The sequence below is a fragment of the Thalassophryne amazonica genome, chromosome 15, assembly GCF_902500255.1.
Source record: "Thalassophryne amazonica chromosome 15, fThaAma1.1, whole genome shotgun sequence".
Classification (NCBI taxonomy): Eukaryota; Metazoa; Chordata; class Actinopteri; order Batrachoidiformes; family Batrachoididae; genus Thalassophryne; species Thalassophryne amazonica.
Genome location: NC_047117.1, coordinates 14,695,524 through 14,708,534, shown reverse-complemented (window position 1 = coordinate 14,708,534; position 13,011 = coordinate 14,695,524). Strand labels below are relative to the sequence as shown.

Here is a 13,011-nt window from a genome sequence, read left to right as displayed (position 1 = left end):
ACTCTGAACTTTAACAGCTGTTATTTTCCAAAGGTATTTATTTGTTCAATCTTGAGCTTAATGCAGTGTTTAAGCACAAAACGTGACTGATGAGGAGAAACAATTTCAGAAATGCAACAGAAACAACCACAAATCAGAAAAAGTTGGGACTGTATGTAAAATGAAGATAAAAATAAAAATGTTGCACCATTCCCAGTTTCTCCACTCACAGAAACCAAACGTTCTTCCAGAGTTGTGTAATCATACTACAATAGTAGAATATAAAGAAGGGGAAAAAAAAATAGACAATATATTCTTCAATCGCAATTATTTGTCTGACAATTAATCGTCTCCAGAAATTCCTAATCGTGACAGCCCTACTTGAGATCAGAGCGCAAAATGCTTGAGGATTTTCGAAATGCGGTGTTTTCTGTATCGATTTTCTACTGCGATAATTGGGTTTTGCGCAAAACCAGAGGTAATAGCATTATAATATTATTTTGGTTGGTGGTGTGCCGCAGGATTTTGTAAATATAAAAAGGGTGCTGCGGCTCAAAAAAGGTTGAAAATCACTGCTGTAGATCACAGAGGTTTAACAGTACTCTGTCTATGCTGTGCTATTGGAAAGGAAGGACACCGGACTGAACTTCTCTGGGATGAAGATACATGAATATATATTTAAAAAAAAAAAATTAAGGTTTCATCCTTGACTGAGACAAAAAAGCTACCTGAGAGTATTTTTTTGAACAGGGTTTGAATGTGATTCAACAGTTAAGTGTTCAACACTTGTTTTTGACAATCAGTCCATTTTATATGTTCAAAGTCATACTGCAATATTGTGAACATGAATTTTGAAAGCACTCGTGTTTATCTAACAGTACGACAGTAAATGTTATTAAAATGTTAGCTATTAGCCTTATTAGCAAACTCAACTACGAGGTCTGTCCATAAAGTATAGGTCCTTTTTATTTTTTTCAAAAACTATATGGATGTCATTCATATGTTTTTACGTCAGACATGCTTGAACCCTCGTGCGCATGCGTGAGTTTTTCCACGCCTGTCGGTGACGTCATTCGCCTGTGAGCACTCCTTGTGGGAGGAGTCGTCCAGCCCCTCGTCGGAATTCCTTTGTCTGAGAAGTTGCTGAGAGACTGGCGCTTTGTTTGATCAAAATTTTTTCTAAACCTGTGAGACACATCGAAGTGGACACGGTTCGAAAAATTAAGCTGGTTTTCAGTGAAAATTTTAACGGCTGATGAGAGATTTTGAGGTGATACTGTCGCTTTAAGGACTTCCCACGGTGCGAGACGTCGCGCAGCGCTCTCAGGCGCCATCGTCAGCCTGTTTCAAGCTGAAAACCTCCACATTTCAGGCTCTATTGATCCAGGACGTCGTGAGAGAACAGAGAAGTTTCAGAAGAAGTCGGTTTCAGCATTTTATCCGGATATTCCACTGTTAAAGGAGATTTTAATAATGAAAGACGTGCGGACGGGTCCGTGCGTCGGGACGCAGCCGACGCGGTGTGGCGGCACAGGAAAAACACCTCCATGTTGATAACATTTGTAAAATCCAGGCAGCTTTTGATGGCTTTCAGTGGAGTGAGTATATGAGAAATTGTTTAACAACTGGAAATGTTCCAACTTGTCCTTAAGGCTTCCAACAGAGGTGTTTTTCCTGTGGCGGAGCATCGCGGCGGCTGCAAGCCGACGCGTAATGTTACGATAGAAATGATCACTTCTTTGTCCATGTCAGTTTACAATAGAAATACACATCTCACTCATATCTCTGCCTTTCCATTTTCCATCTCGGCTTCACTGGGCAGTGCCCCAGCTCCTCCCACCCTCATCTCTCTTTTTTAATATTCTATCACATATCAGAATTTGCTTTCTTTCAACCCTGATCCTTTACTGAGTATTCTCTCCATTGTGTGTGTGTGTGTGTGTGTGTGTGTGTGTGTGTGTGTGTGTGTGTGTGTGTGTGTGTGTGTGTGTGTGTGTGTGTGTGTGTGTGTGCGCGTGTGTAGTGGAGAAAGAGGAGAAAAGGTTATCTTCTCACCACTGCAGAGCTTCCATTCAGGCCTTGGGCTCCTGCTCTGTCTTTGTGTGTATACATGCATGCATGTGCAAGGGTGCTGACTAAGATGGATACCCAGATCCCGTTGCAGTGAATGTACTCCAGATTAAAACGCTGGCATGTAGATTATTACTCCATTCAGCTCCTTCAGAAGTATACAAGTCCCAAGTGATATTACACCTCCCCATCACACCAACTCATAGATCATTTTAAATGGACAATTATATCACATGTGCTAAAGCAGTGGTTTGGAATATGCGCTTCCCACAATCAGATCTCTTAGGTCCTCCAGGGATAAACCTCCGCATTGTTTTCCTAATTGATTACAAATTTGGACAATTAATTTTTAGTCTACTTTAAGTTGTGTACATAGGCTATGATGGACACTGCTGTCGTTTTACAAATGAATGTATGTTATTATTTCTTCAGCTGGTGTATTTGTATGATGTTCAATATGTGAACTTGTCCATGTGTTGTGTGTAGATACCGTCTGGCCGGGCTTCCAGGAGACTACCAAGAGAAGAACATCAGCAGTCCAGAGACCAACTACTGCCTGCTGAAGGATCTGATCATCTGGACACAGTACCAGATCCAGGTGGCTGCCTACACTGGAGCCGGCCTGGGCGTCTACAGCAGCCCTGTCACAGAGTACACGCTGCAGGGAGGTGAGGAAAGACAAACACACAATTTTGTAGTTGTAGAAAACAAATGGCTCCCATCTGTCCATGTGTGTTGATGTGATGTTCTGTATATGCCACATTTACCTCAATGCTGGACTTTTCTGTGATGCCACTGGACTAATCTGTTTTAAAATCACCCAGTAGAAGAAACTCACAGATTTGTATGTGCTTGGTAACATCTACCTCATAAAGTGCCTCTCCAGTTTTCAGGGTGTCCCAAATGTCATATTCTGGGCTTTGATGCTTCACAGGTAATCGCCAACCGTGTATTTCATTTGAAAATATCACAGGTCAAATGACAAGAGTAGTGTTCTGACCAAATGATTAATAACTTACAGAAATATTGCATGCATGATTTTTTTTAACGGTTCAGGTCAGGTGCAATTATTTTCCAACAAAATGAGCACACGTTATATCACGTGTAACATTACTGTTTCAAAATGAGGGTAAATGCAGCTTTGTCGTGGCTTCTGGACTAAAAACAGTTTGTTAGCTCGATTACTTTTACAAAGTCAAACAAAATCCTTCTACTTAACAGCATTCAGGTGACCTTTTGTATTTGAAGTGGTGCCAAGGTGCACCAGTTTCAGATCACATCTCTGGCACGCTGGTTTTGTTTTAACTGGTCTTAATTTGGAATTATTCCAAGCACCTGAGATCGTCTGCATTTTGTCTTCCTTTGTCTTCCTGAAGCATGATGTCACCTTTATTGCTGGGAGTGCCTGTCTTGTTTTTTGTTTGTTTGTTTTTAAGTGAGTATCTGATTTTCATAATTAAAACCTGACTGCCATCTTAATGAGGAGGCATCCAAGTAGATGAATTTTCTAGTCCAGCCTTACTCCCTGTTTTTCTGTTTATTTTTTGCCACAAATGGGAAAAATCACAATGAAAATGTACCATGTACTTGCTAGAACATCTTTGCACCCAAGGGTGCAATTTAGATGTAGAAATTGAGGGGATAAAGTGCGAGGCCCGCAGGGCCGAAGCCCATGGGCTGGGGGTCTGGGGGCTGCTTTAGGCCCCCAGAAGCCAACGGTTTCTAGATAAGCTCAGATGCATTCTGAGCATCCAGAACAGTAATTTTAATGTTTTGAGAAGACCATAAAGTGGACACCATTTGACTTATGCAATTTGAAACTGTGGATATAAGTACTTTATTCTGAGAATAGCCAGCATTGATTTTATTAACATCCTGGTGTAAATAAGGTATCACCACATGTGTAGAACTCAAAAAGAATGATAGGTTGAGTTCTCATTAAAAAAACAACTGCAATGTGGTAAAATGTATTCATAAATATTAAAGAACAGGCTCTTAATAATAACTATCGCATACTGTGTTTTTTTCTCTAGATTTGTTTTTGCATAAGTTTGAAAAAACAACAGATCATAAGTTTAGGATAAATTACTTATCATGAATTTAATTTACAAAGTGGCACTAAGGACAGCACTCATACTGAACATAATGTCACTTGCATAGACTGGTTTTGGAGATCAAGCAATAATTGCAGATGGGCTTTCTGAGGTCCCAGATAGCTTTTCTGATTTCCTTTTCTAACTTTCAGAATTTAGTAAATTATCATATGGTCCATTGATACTTATGTGTATACTCTAGTACCTAGAGACAACTATTTTTGGTTTCAGATTTGGGCAAATGCAGTCCCAGAAAATTCCAAATGTGACAAACAAGAAACAGGTGTAAACAAGTCAATGCTGCTAAAAATACAAACTTGCAGAAACAAAGATACTATTCTGACATGGTTTTGCACATAAGACTGACATGGTTTGCACATAAGACTGGCATAGCATGTTTCAAGTACACACATATTTGTCATAAGGTGGGGGGGGTGACATAACATATTCTGTCCCCCCTGGTTGAAAAGGTGGGCGGGGGAGCATGTCCCCCCTATCCCCCACCAAATTGCGTCCATGTTTGCACCTACATAATTCTTTGTCTTGTTTTATTGAAGGAGGTGGGTTTTTGTCACAATTACAAATAATGCCATTATTTTAGAAATTACCTGATGTGTGACAAAGTGATTAACCTTCACAAACGCTATCTTGCACCCAGGGCCGCCACCAGGGATTTTGGGCCCCATGAAAAGAAATCTTCCCCCAATATCATTTTGTCAGTATTATAATTGTATTAAGGGCCTCTCTGGGCCCCTGTCAGTCACGGGCCCCTAGAATCCTTCTCCTTATTCTCTCCTTTTCGGCACCCCTGCTTGCACCTGGCACAAAGGCGTACACCGTGCATAGCAGAAGTGTTATTGCTAGTTTGTCAATTTTCATGTCCACTGCCTACATCCTTTAACCCTCTGGGGCCGACACCATCATATACGACGGCTAAGACCAAAGTTTACTAAATTATAAATAACTTTTTAATGATATGAGATAGAAACTTGCTTTTTTTTTTGCTGAAAAGTTAACTCCACGGACTTTCGAGCCAGCCATCGGCCATCTTTGTACTCCTCATAGAAGCTGTGTGATGACATGCGTAATGTGAGTGTCCAATCGGAATTGGTTCACCGTCACATGGTTTTCCAAAATCCAATCGTAGGGCAGATTTACCTCACGTGAAAAGCCAAAGATCATTTTCAGGAGTGATATGTTACTAGTTGGCCCGTTTGAATAGCCCCCTGGGTGCTCCAATGAGTACATAGTATTAGTACATACTCAGTGTGCCCTGCGCCATTACGCACAACGATCAGTGAAAGCAGGAGCACACGGAGAGCCTCTGTTGACAATCTCACGTGCTCAAACAAAGAGTGTGTAACTACCAGGATTGCTCCACTAGTTTGCATGTGAATGTTACTGGATAACTCTGTTGCTTTCTCTGCTAAAGCACTGTTTCCCATATCAGTGGACAACAAAACACATAGACCATTTTGTATATATTGTTCAAAATGTGCCTTTGTGTTTATTGTTTGAACCTTTTTGTTATATAGTCTTTCAATCAAGACCTCATATTACCTTTATAAAGTGTAAAAACAGTTGTTTATTATAGTTTGCTGTGTGTTTTGAATAAATGTGTGGAAAATTATTTTTCACTTTATTTTTTCCTTGCCTATTTTTGATTGTAAACCTTTATTACACTTATAAAACACAACAAAAACATATATATTCTGAAAGCACAGGTTGTTCTGAATATAAAACTTGATTGTGGGATGCAGGGAGAGCTGTTAACAGCAATAATAAAACATTTATGCCAGGCGAGTGAACTGTCCAAAAAATGCCTCGGACCCCAGAGGGATATCATGTGCACTCGTGCTCATCTGTGCACTGTGGGTGTGTTCATCTTAAAATGAGTGTGGACAGGCGCACTATGCATTGGTTTCGTGAGGCAGCAGAAAGCGGTTGCACCCTAGACCACCAAAAACAGGGTCCAAAGTAGGGATGGGACCGATCCGATCCCGGATCGGTATCTGGTTCTGATACTGATGTGTTTCATGTATCGGAAAATATCGATCCAACCCGCGACATTTTCCGATACCGGAGAAGAGCCACTGTGAATCCTCTCAACTGCTGTTGTTTGCTCTCTGCTTGTTTACTGCCAACCGGGAGGAGGGGGGAGGTTTTTGAAGCCGGGCTGTATGAGTGAGCTCTCTTCCGAAATGTTCTAGCTGTGGTTAGCGGCAAATTTCTCCCCGGTTCTCAGATTCAAATTGTCTGTTCGTCGAGCACGGATTTTCCAAAAAATTAACTGAATTGTTACTGAAAATGTGTGCTGAAAAGTTAGCCACAAAAGTCTTCATTAAAATCCTGCGCTTGAGCGTAGATGATGATATTTATTTTACAGTTGAAAGGCTTCATATTTCCCAAAAGATCGAAGTTTGCGCAGTACTTAAACAGCAAGAGAGGATGAAAAAGAGAGAGAGAGATAGATGGCGAGAGAAAGCGAGCGAGAGAAAGAAAGAGAGAGCGCAAGTGAGAGAAAGACAGAGAGGGACAGAGAGAGGGAGAGACAGAGAGAGAGAGACAGGCAGACAGAGAGAGACAGGCAGGGAGAGGAAATGTTGTCTTTTCTCTTTAAGTCTATAAAAATAAGGCTATAAATGTTCTATAAGCATAATATATATATTACTGTTTTTGTGTTTATATTACATATAAACACAAAATTCTTTCACCAAAACATAAAATCTAGGCTTTCATCTTAGATATACCTTCTGGCAAATTGTAGCTCAACTTTTAGGTCTCCTTTTTAAGAAAATCCTCATATCAAATCAAAAATAATAATGATAAGAAAACTTAGTTCTGGTATCGGATCGGAAAAGTATCGGTATTGGCAGATATCAAAATTCAGGTATCGGGATCGGATTGGAAGTGAAATATTGTGGATCCATGCATCCCTCGTCCGAAGTCAATCACAGCATTTTCGTATTTACCCAGCACAGTATTTAGACTATTTAGGCACACAAATGCAGGGCTGAGGTGGATGATTGCTGCTCCCCCTTACATATTTTCACATGCAAAACCCTTTCCTCACCAGAAAATCTGCCACTCCTGAGTTAATCAAATCAGTATCAATATGCCAGTTGCTGTCATTACCTGTCATTTAAAAGCGATGGGTGGGGGGTGACACTTTATTGTATTTCATGTTATCTCAATACATACCTATGACTAAGTGACTAAATTCAACCCTTTCGGTGCCCGTCCCCTTATTTTATGCTCTGATTTTGCACCGTGTAAATAGCAAAGTGGAGGTGGACATGCCCCAAATGCATTTACGCTATGCACTTTTGACTGTCTACCATAGATCATCAAGACAGGGCACCAAATGCAGTTCCCCCACCTGACTGTATTGGTTGTAGATGTTGCCACACTCACTATCACCTTTACGTCCCTGCAAAGTATGAACAAGGTTTTAGTGTATCTTACTGCATTGTCATTCTTTTTCCAGCTTAGATAACGGTTAATTATTTCATGCTCGGAGATACAGTTGAAATCTAAGTGGTAAATTTGGATCTAATTCTTAGACCACTCCACACACACTGCCAAACTGATGTCTCTAAATATGCATTCCTATGCCCAATTTGCAATGTGATGCTTCTGATTTTAGATATTTTTGTTTGTTTGTTTATTTTACTCAGAAAATTGCTTTGTTATTTTGCTAAATCTGCAATTTTTTAAGGGTTGCAAAAGTTGTTTAACATGATGGTAGATGGAAAATTTTAACTGGTAACTACTTGGATTTAAAGTGGTTTAAGCACCTTTACTCAGCTTTTATCTACATTTTCCAGAGGAAAGTAGAAATGGGTTTGAGCAGCACATCAGTCTTCATGACCAGTCCAGTAAAGCTTAGAAAAAGACACATTCATCATAGAATAGAATAGAGCCTTTATTGTCATTGTACATACGTATATACATCCAACGAAATTTTTCCTCTACATTTAACTCATCCTAATTATAGTTAGACACAATCCAACCATCATGTGTTGGATTGTATCCAGAGGTTTTCTTGTTATATACAGTACAGTTGTATGTACAACCCCTGGCAAAAATTATGGAATCACCTGCCTCGGAGGATGTTCATTCAGTTGTTTAATTTTGTAGAAAAAAAGCAGATCACAGACATGACACAAAACTAAAGTCATTTCAAATGGCAACTTTCTGGCTTTAAGAAACACTATAAGAAATCAGGAAAAAAAAATTGTGGCAGTCAGTAACGGTTACTTTTTTAGACCAAGCAGAGGGGAAAAAAATATGGAATCACTCAATTCTGAGGAAAAAATTCTGGAATCATGAAAAACAAAAGAACGCTCCAACACATCACTAGTATTTTGTTGCACCACCTCTGGCTTTTATAACAGCTTGCAGTATCTGAGGCATGGACTTAATGAGTGACAAACAGTATTCTTCATCAATCTGGCTCCAACTTTCTCTGATTGCTGTTGCCAGATTAGCTTTGCAGGTTAGAGTCTTGTCATGGACCATTTTCTTAAACTTCCACCAAAGATTTTCAATTGGATTAAGATCCGGACTATTTGCAGGCCATGACATTGACCCTGTGTGTCTTTTGCAAGGAATGTTTTCACAGTTTGTGCTCTATGGCAAGATGCATTATCATCTTGAAAAATGATTTCATCATCCCCAAACATCCTTTCAGTTGATGGGATAAGAACGGTGTCCAAAATATCAATGTAAACTTGTGCATTTATTGATGATGTAATGACAGCCATCTCCCCAGTGCCTTTACCTAACATGCAGCCCCATATCATCAATGACTGTGGAAATTTACATGTTCTCTTCAAGCAGTCATCTTTATAAATTTCATTGCAACGGCACCAAACAAAAGTTCCAGCTTCATCACCTTGCCCAATGCAGATTCGAGATTCATCACTGAATATGACTTTCATCCAGTCATCCACAGTCCACGATTGCTTTTCCTTAGCCCATTGTAACCTTGTTTTTTTCTGTTTAGGTGTTAATGATGGCTTTTGTTTAGCTTTTCTGTATGTAAATCCCATTTCCTTTAGGCAGTTTCTTACAGTTCGGTCACAGACGTTGACTCCAGTTCCCTCCCATTCGTTCGTCATTTGTTTTGTTGTGCATTTTCGATTTTTGAGACATATTGCTTTAAGTTTTCTGTCTTGACTGTTGTGTGGGCCGCTGAAGAGGAGGTACTGCTGGCCTACCACCACCAGAGGGCACCCTGCTTGAAGTGCGGGCTTCAAGCACAAGAGGGCGTCGGCGCAACAGAGAGTGACAGCTGTCACTCATTAACAGCACCAGCTGTCACTCATTCTACTATCATCATCCACATCACCATAAAAGCCGGACTGCAACTCCACCTCCCCGCCGAGAAATCAGCTACCACTCAGGTAACCTTCTCTGCTGTGCCTTACCGTGACTGAATATTGTTCTATGTGCAGCTGTTGTTCCTGTGGATACAGTCTTCTGCTGGATTGGCGCATAGTGTGGGTTTGCGACGTCTTCGCCTCTCACTCCATCCAGAGAAGCGACTGGTAGGAGCTGCACGGGTGTTCCTATTTTTAGATTACTGGGTGTGTATTCACACACCTACCATTAACTGTTTCTGTTTCTGCCAGCAGTACCAGGTCTGACAGCTGGAGACGGTGGCCACCTGGGGACCCAGGACTTGGCGGCTCCGGTGTTCTTCAGATCCGTTGGCGGTGGAAGCCGTGTGGGATCCGGCTCTTCTCTGGACAGACGTCTTCTATCTTCGAGCCTGCCCACACGTCACCTTTTGTACAATTGACTGTACTTCTCAACTGCAATTGTCTGTATTCCCTTGTGCAATTCACAACATTAAATTGTTATTTTTGGCTTATCCATTGTCCGTTCATTAACGCCCCCTGTTGTGGGTCCGTGTCACTACACTTTCCCAACATTGACGCTTTTATGTCTTCCTTGGTCTACCAGTATGTTTGCCTTTAACAACCTTCCCATGTTGTTTGTATTTGGTCCAGAGTTTAGACACAGCTGACTGTGAACAACCAACATCTTTTGCAACATTGCGTGATGATTTACCCTCTTTTAGGAGTTTGATAATCCTCGCCTTTGTTTCAATTGACATCTCTCATGTTGGAGCCATGATTCATGTCAGTCCACTTGGTGCAACAGCTCTCCAAGGTGTGATCACTCCTTTTTAGATGCAGACTAACGAGCAGATCTGATTTGATGCAGGTGTTAGTTTTGGGGATGAAAATTTACAGGGTGATTCCATAATTTATTCCTCAGAATTGAGTGAGTCCATATTTTTTCCCTCTGCTTGGTCTAAAAAAGTAACCGTTACTGACTGCCTTAATTATTTTTCCTGATTTCTTATAGTGTCTCTTAAAGCCAGAAAGTTGCCATTTGAAATGACTATAATTTTGTGTCATGTCTGTGATCTGCTTTTTTTCTACAAAATTAAACAACTGAATGAACATCCTCCGAGGCCAGTGATTCCATAATTATTGCTAGGGGTTGTAGAAGTTAGGGCACCCCTGATGATTTCCATGATTTTCCTTTAGAGATCATTGGTTGTTTGGATCAGCAATTTCAGTTAAATATATCATATAGCAGACAAACACAGTGATATTTGAAAAGTGAAATGAAGTTTATCAGATTTACAGAAAGTCTGCAATAATTGTTTAAACAAAATTAGGCGGGTGCATAAATGTGGGCACCCCAACAGAAAAAATACATCAATATTTAGTAGATCCTTCTTTCGCAGAAATAACAGCCTCTAAATGCTTTCTATAGCTTCCAGTGAGAGTCTGGATTCTGGTTGAAGGTATTTTGGACCATTCCTCTTTACAAAACATCTCCAGTTCAGTCAGCTTTGTTGGTATCCGAGCATGGACAACCCCGCTTAAAATCACACCACAGATTTTCAGTAATATTCAGTTCTGGGGACTGAGATGGCCATTCCAGAACATTGTGCTTGTTCCTCTGCATGAAAATTCAGTAAGGGCTGTTGTTCAGTTAGGGTCGTTGTCTTGTTGAAAGATCCAGCCCCGGCACAACTTCAGCTTTGTCACTGATTCATGAACATTGCTCTCAAAAATCTGCTGATATTGATTGGAATCCATGCTACCCTCACCTTTACCAAGATTCCCAGTACCTGCATTGGCCACACAGCCCCACAGCATGATGGAACCACCTCCAAATTTTACTATACATAGCAATCATTTTTCTTGGAATGCCGTGTTGTTTATCAGCCAAGCATACCGCCCCTTGTTATGTCCAAATAACTCAGTTTTAGTTTCATCAGTCCACAGCACCTTATTCCAAAATGAAGCTGGTTTGTCCAAATGTGCTTTAGTATACCTCAAGCGACTCTGTTTGTGGCGTGTACGCAGAAAAGGCTTCCTCTGCATTACTCTCCCATACAGCATCTCCTTGTGCAAAGTGCGCTGTATAGTTGAACAATGCACAGAGACACTATCTGCAGCAAGATCATGTTGTAGGTCTTTGGAGCAGGTCTGTGGGTTCACTATGACTGTTCTCACCATCCTTCGCTTCAGCTTTTCTGAGATTTTTCTTGGCCTGCCACTTCGGGCCTTAACTAATACTGTGCCTGCGGTCTTCCATTTCCTCACTATGTTCCTCACAGTGGAAACTGACAGCTGAAATCTCTGAGATAACATTTTGTATCCTTCTCCTAAACCATGATGTTGAACAATCTTTGTTGTCAGGTCATTTGAGAGTTGTTTAGAGGCTCCTATGTTGCCACTCATTAGAAGAGATGCAAAGAGGGGAAACATTTGCAAATGGCCACCTTAAATACCCTTTCTCATGATTGAATTCACCTGTGTAAGGAGGTCAAGGTGCAATGAGCTTACCAAACCAAATTTGTATTCCAATAATTAGTGCTAAATGTATTCAGATCAATAAAATGACAACAGTGCCCAAATTTATGCACCTGCTCAATTTTGTTTAAATAATTATTGCACACTTTCTGTAAATACTAGAAACTTCATTTCATTTCTCAAATATCAGTATATTCGTCTGCTATATGATATGTTTAACTGAAATTTCTGATCCAGACAACCAATGATTTATGAAGGAAAATCATGAAAATTATCAGGGGTGCCCAAACTTGTGCATACAACTATATATTTGAGAATGGTAGGGTGCAGTTGTGACTCGGTGACTTTGGATGGAGATCAAAATAAAGGTCATCAGCAGTACGGTTGATCCTCAGGCTGCCTTTACACTCTGCGACAGGATGAGTGGCTCAGCAAGGAGAGGAGCCAGCTGTTGTAGTTCAGACATTTGGCAAGAAAGCCCCTCAGGCATCCCTTTGGAGGTGTATCACACACAAACAACTCAGACCTGCTGAGGAGTGACCCAGAAAATGCTGGAGGCTATATATCTCCTACTGGACCAATGAGCACCTTGGGATTTTCAGGGAGGAGTTCGATGGAGCTGGTGTAGAGATTGATGGCTTAACTGTGCTACTAACACAGAATGTGATTTACTATCAGGCAAATTTTTCTTGTGGTACACAACCAACTACATCACAAACAGCCCCAGAAGTACACTTTAAAAACACAAACTCTTACCATCTGATTTCTACTCAAAAATATCTCAACTACATGTAATATGAGACACAGTCGCTTAAGAATTCCAATTTCAGTAAGATATAAAGCCTTGTTTTTAGATCATGCATCTTAAAAATGTTGAGTGGAGCGGTAAAAGTCTTCGATTTCAGCATCCTGGAACTTTGCTCTCAGGCCACTGTCTCTTTGAAGCTCAATTAACTCCATTTGAAGGTGATGGAGCACACTGCTGACATCGGTGGTGAAAGGACTGGAAAAGATGGCAGAGCTCG

General features: G+C 40.7%; 1 protein-coding gene across 3 annotated transcripts in view; it reads left to right on the top strand.

Moving 5' to 3' along the window:
• Positions 1-13,011, top strand: part of LOC117527072 (protein sidekick-1-like) — a 747,725-nt gene that overhangs the window by 586,362 nt on the left and 148,352 nt on the right. For all 3 annotated transcript variants that reach the window (XM_034189250.1, XM_034189251.1, XM_034189252.1), the window contains one exon: positions 2,536-2,717. In XM_034189250.1, coding sequence (XP_034045141.1) covers positions 2,536-2,717 — 182 coding nt within the window. The remainder of the gene's footprint in view (positions 1-2,535; positions 2,718-13,011) is intronic.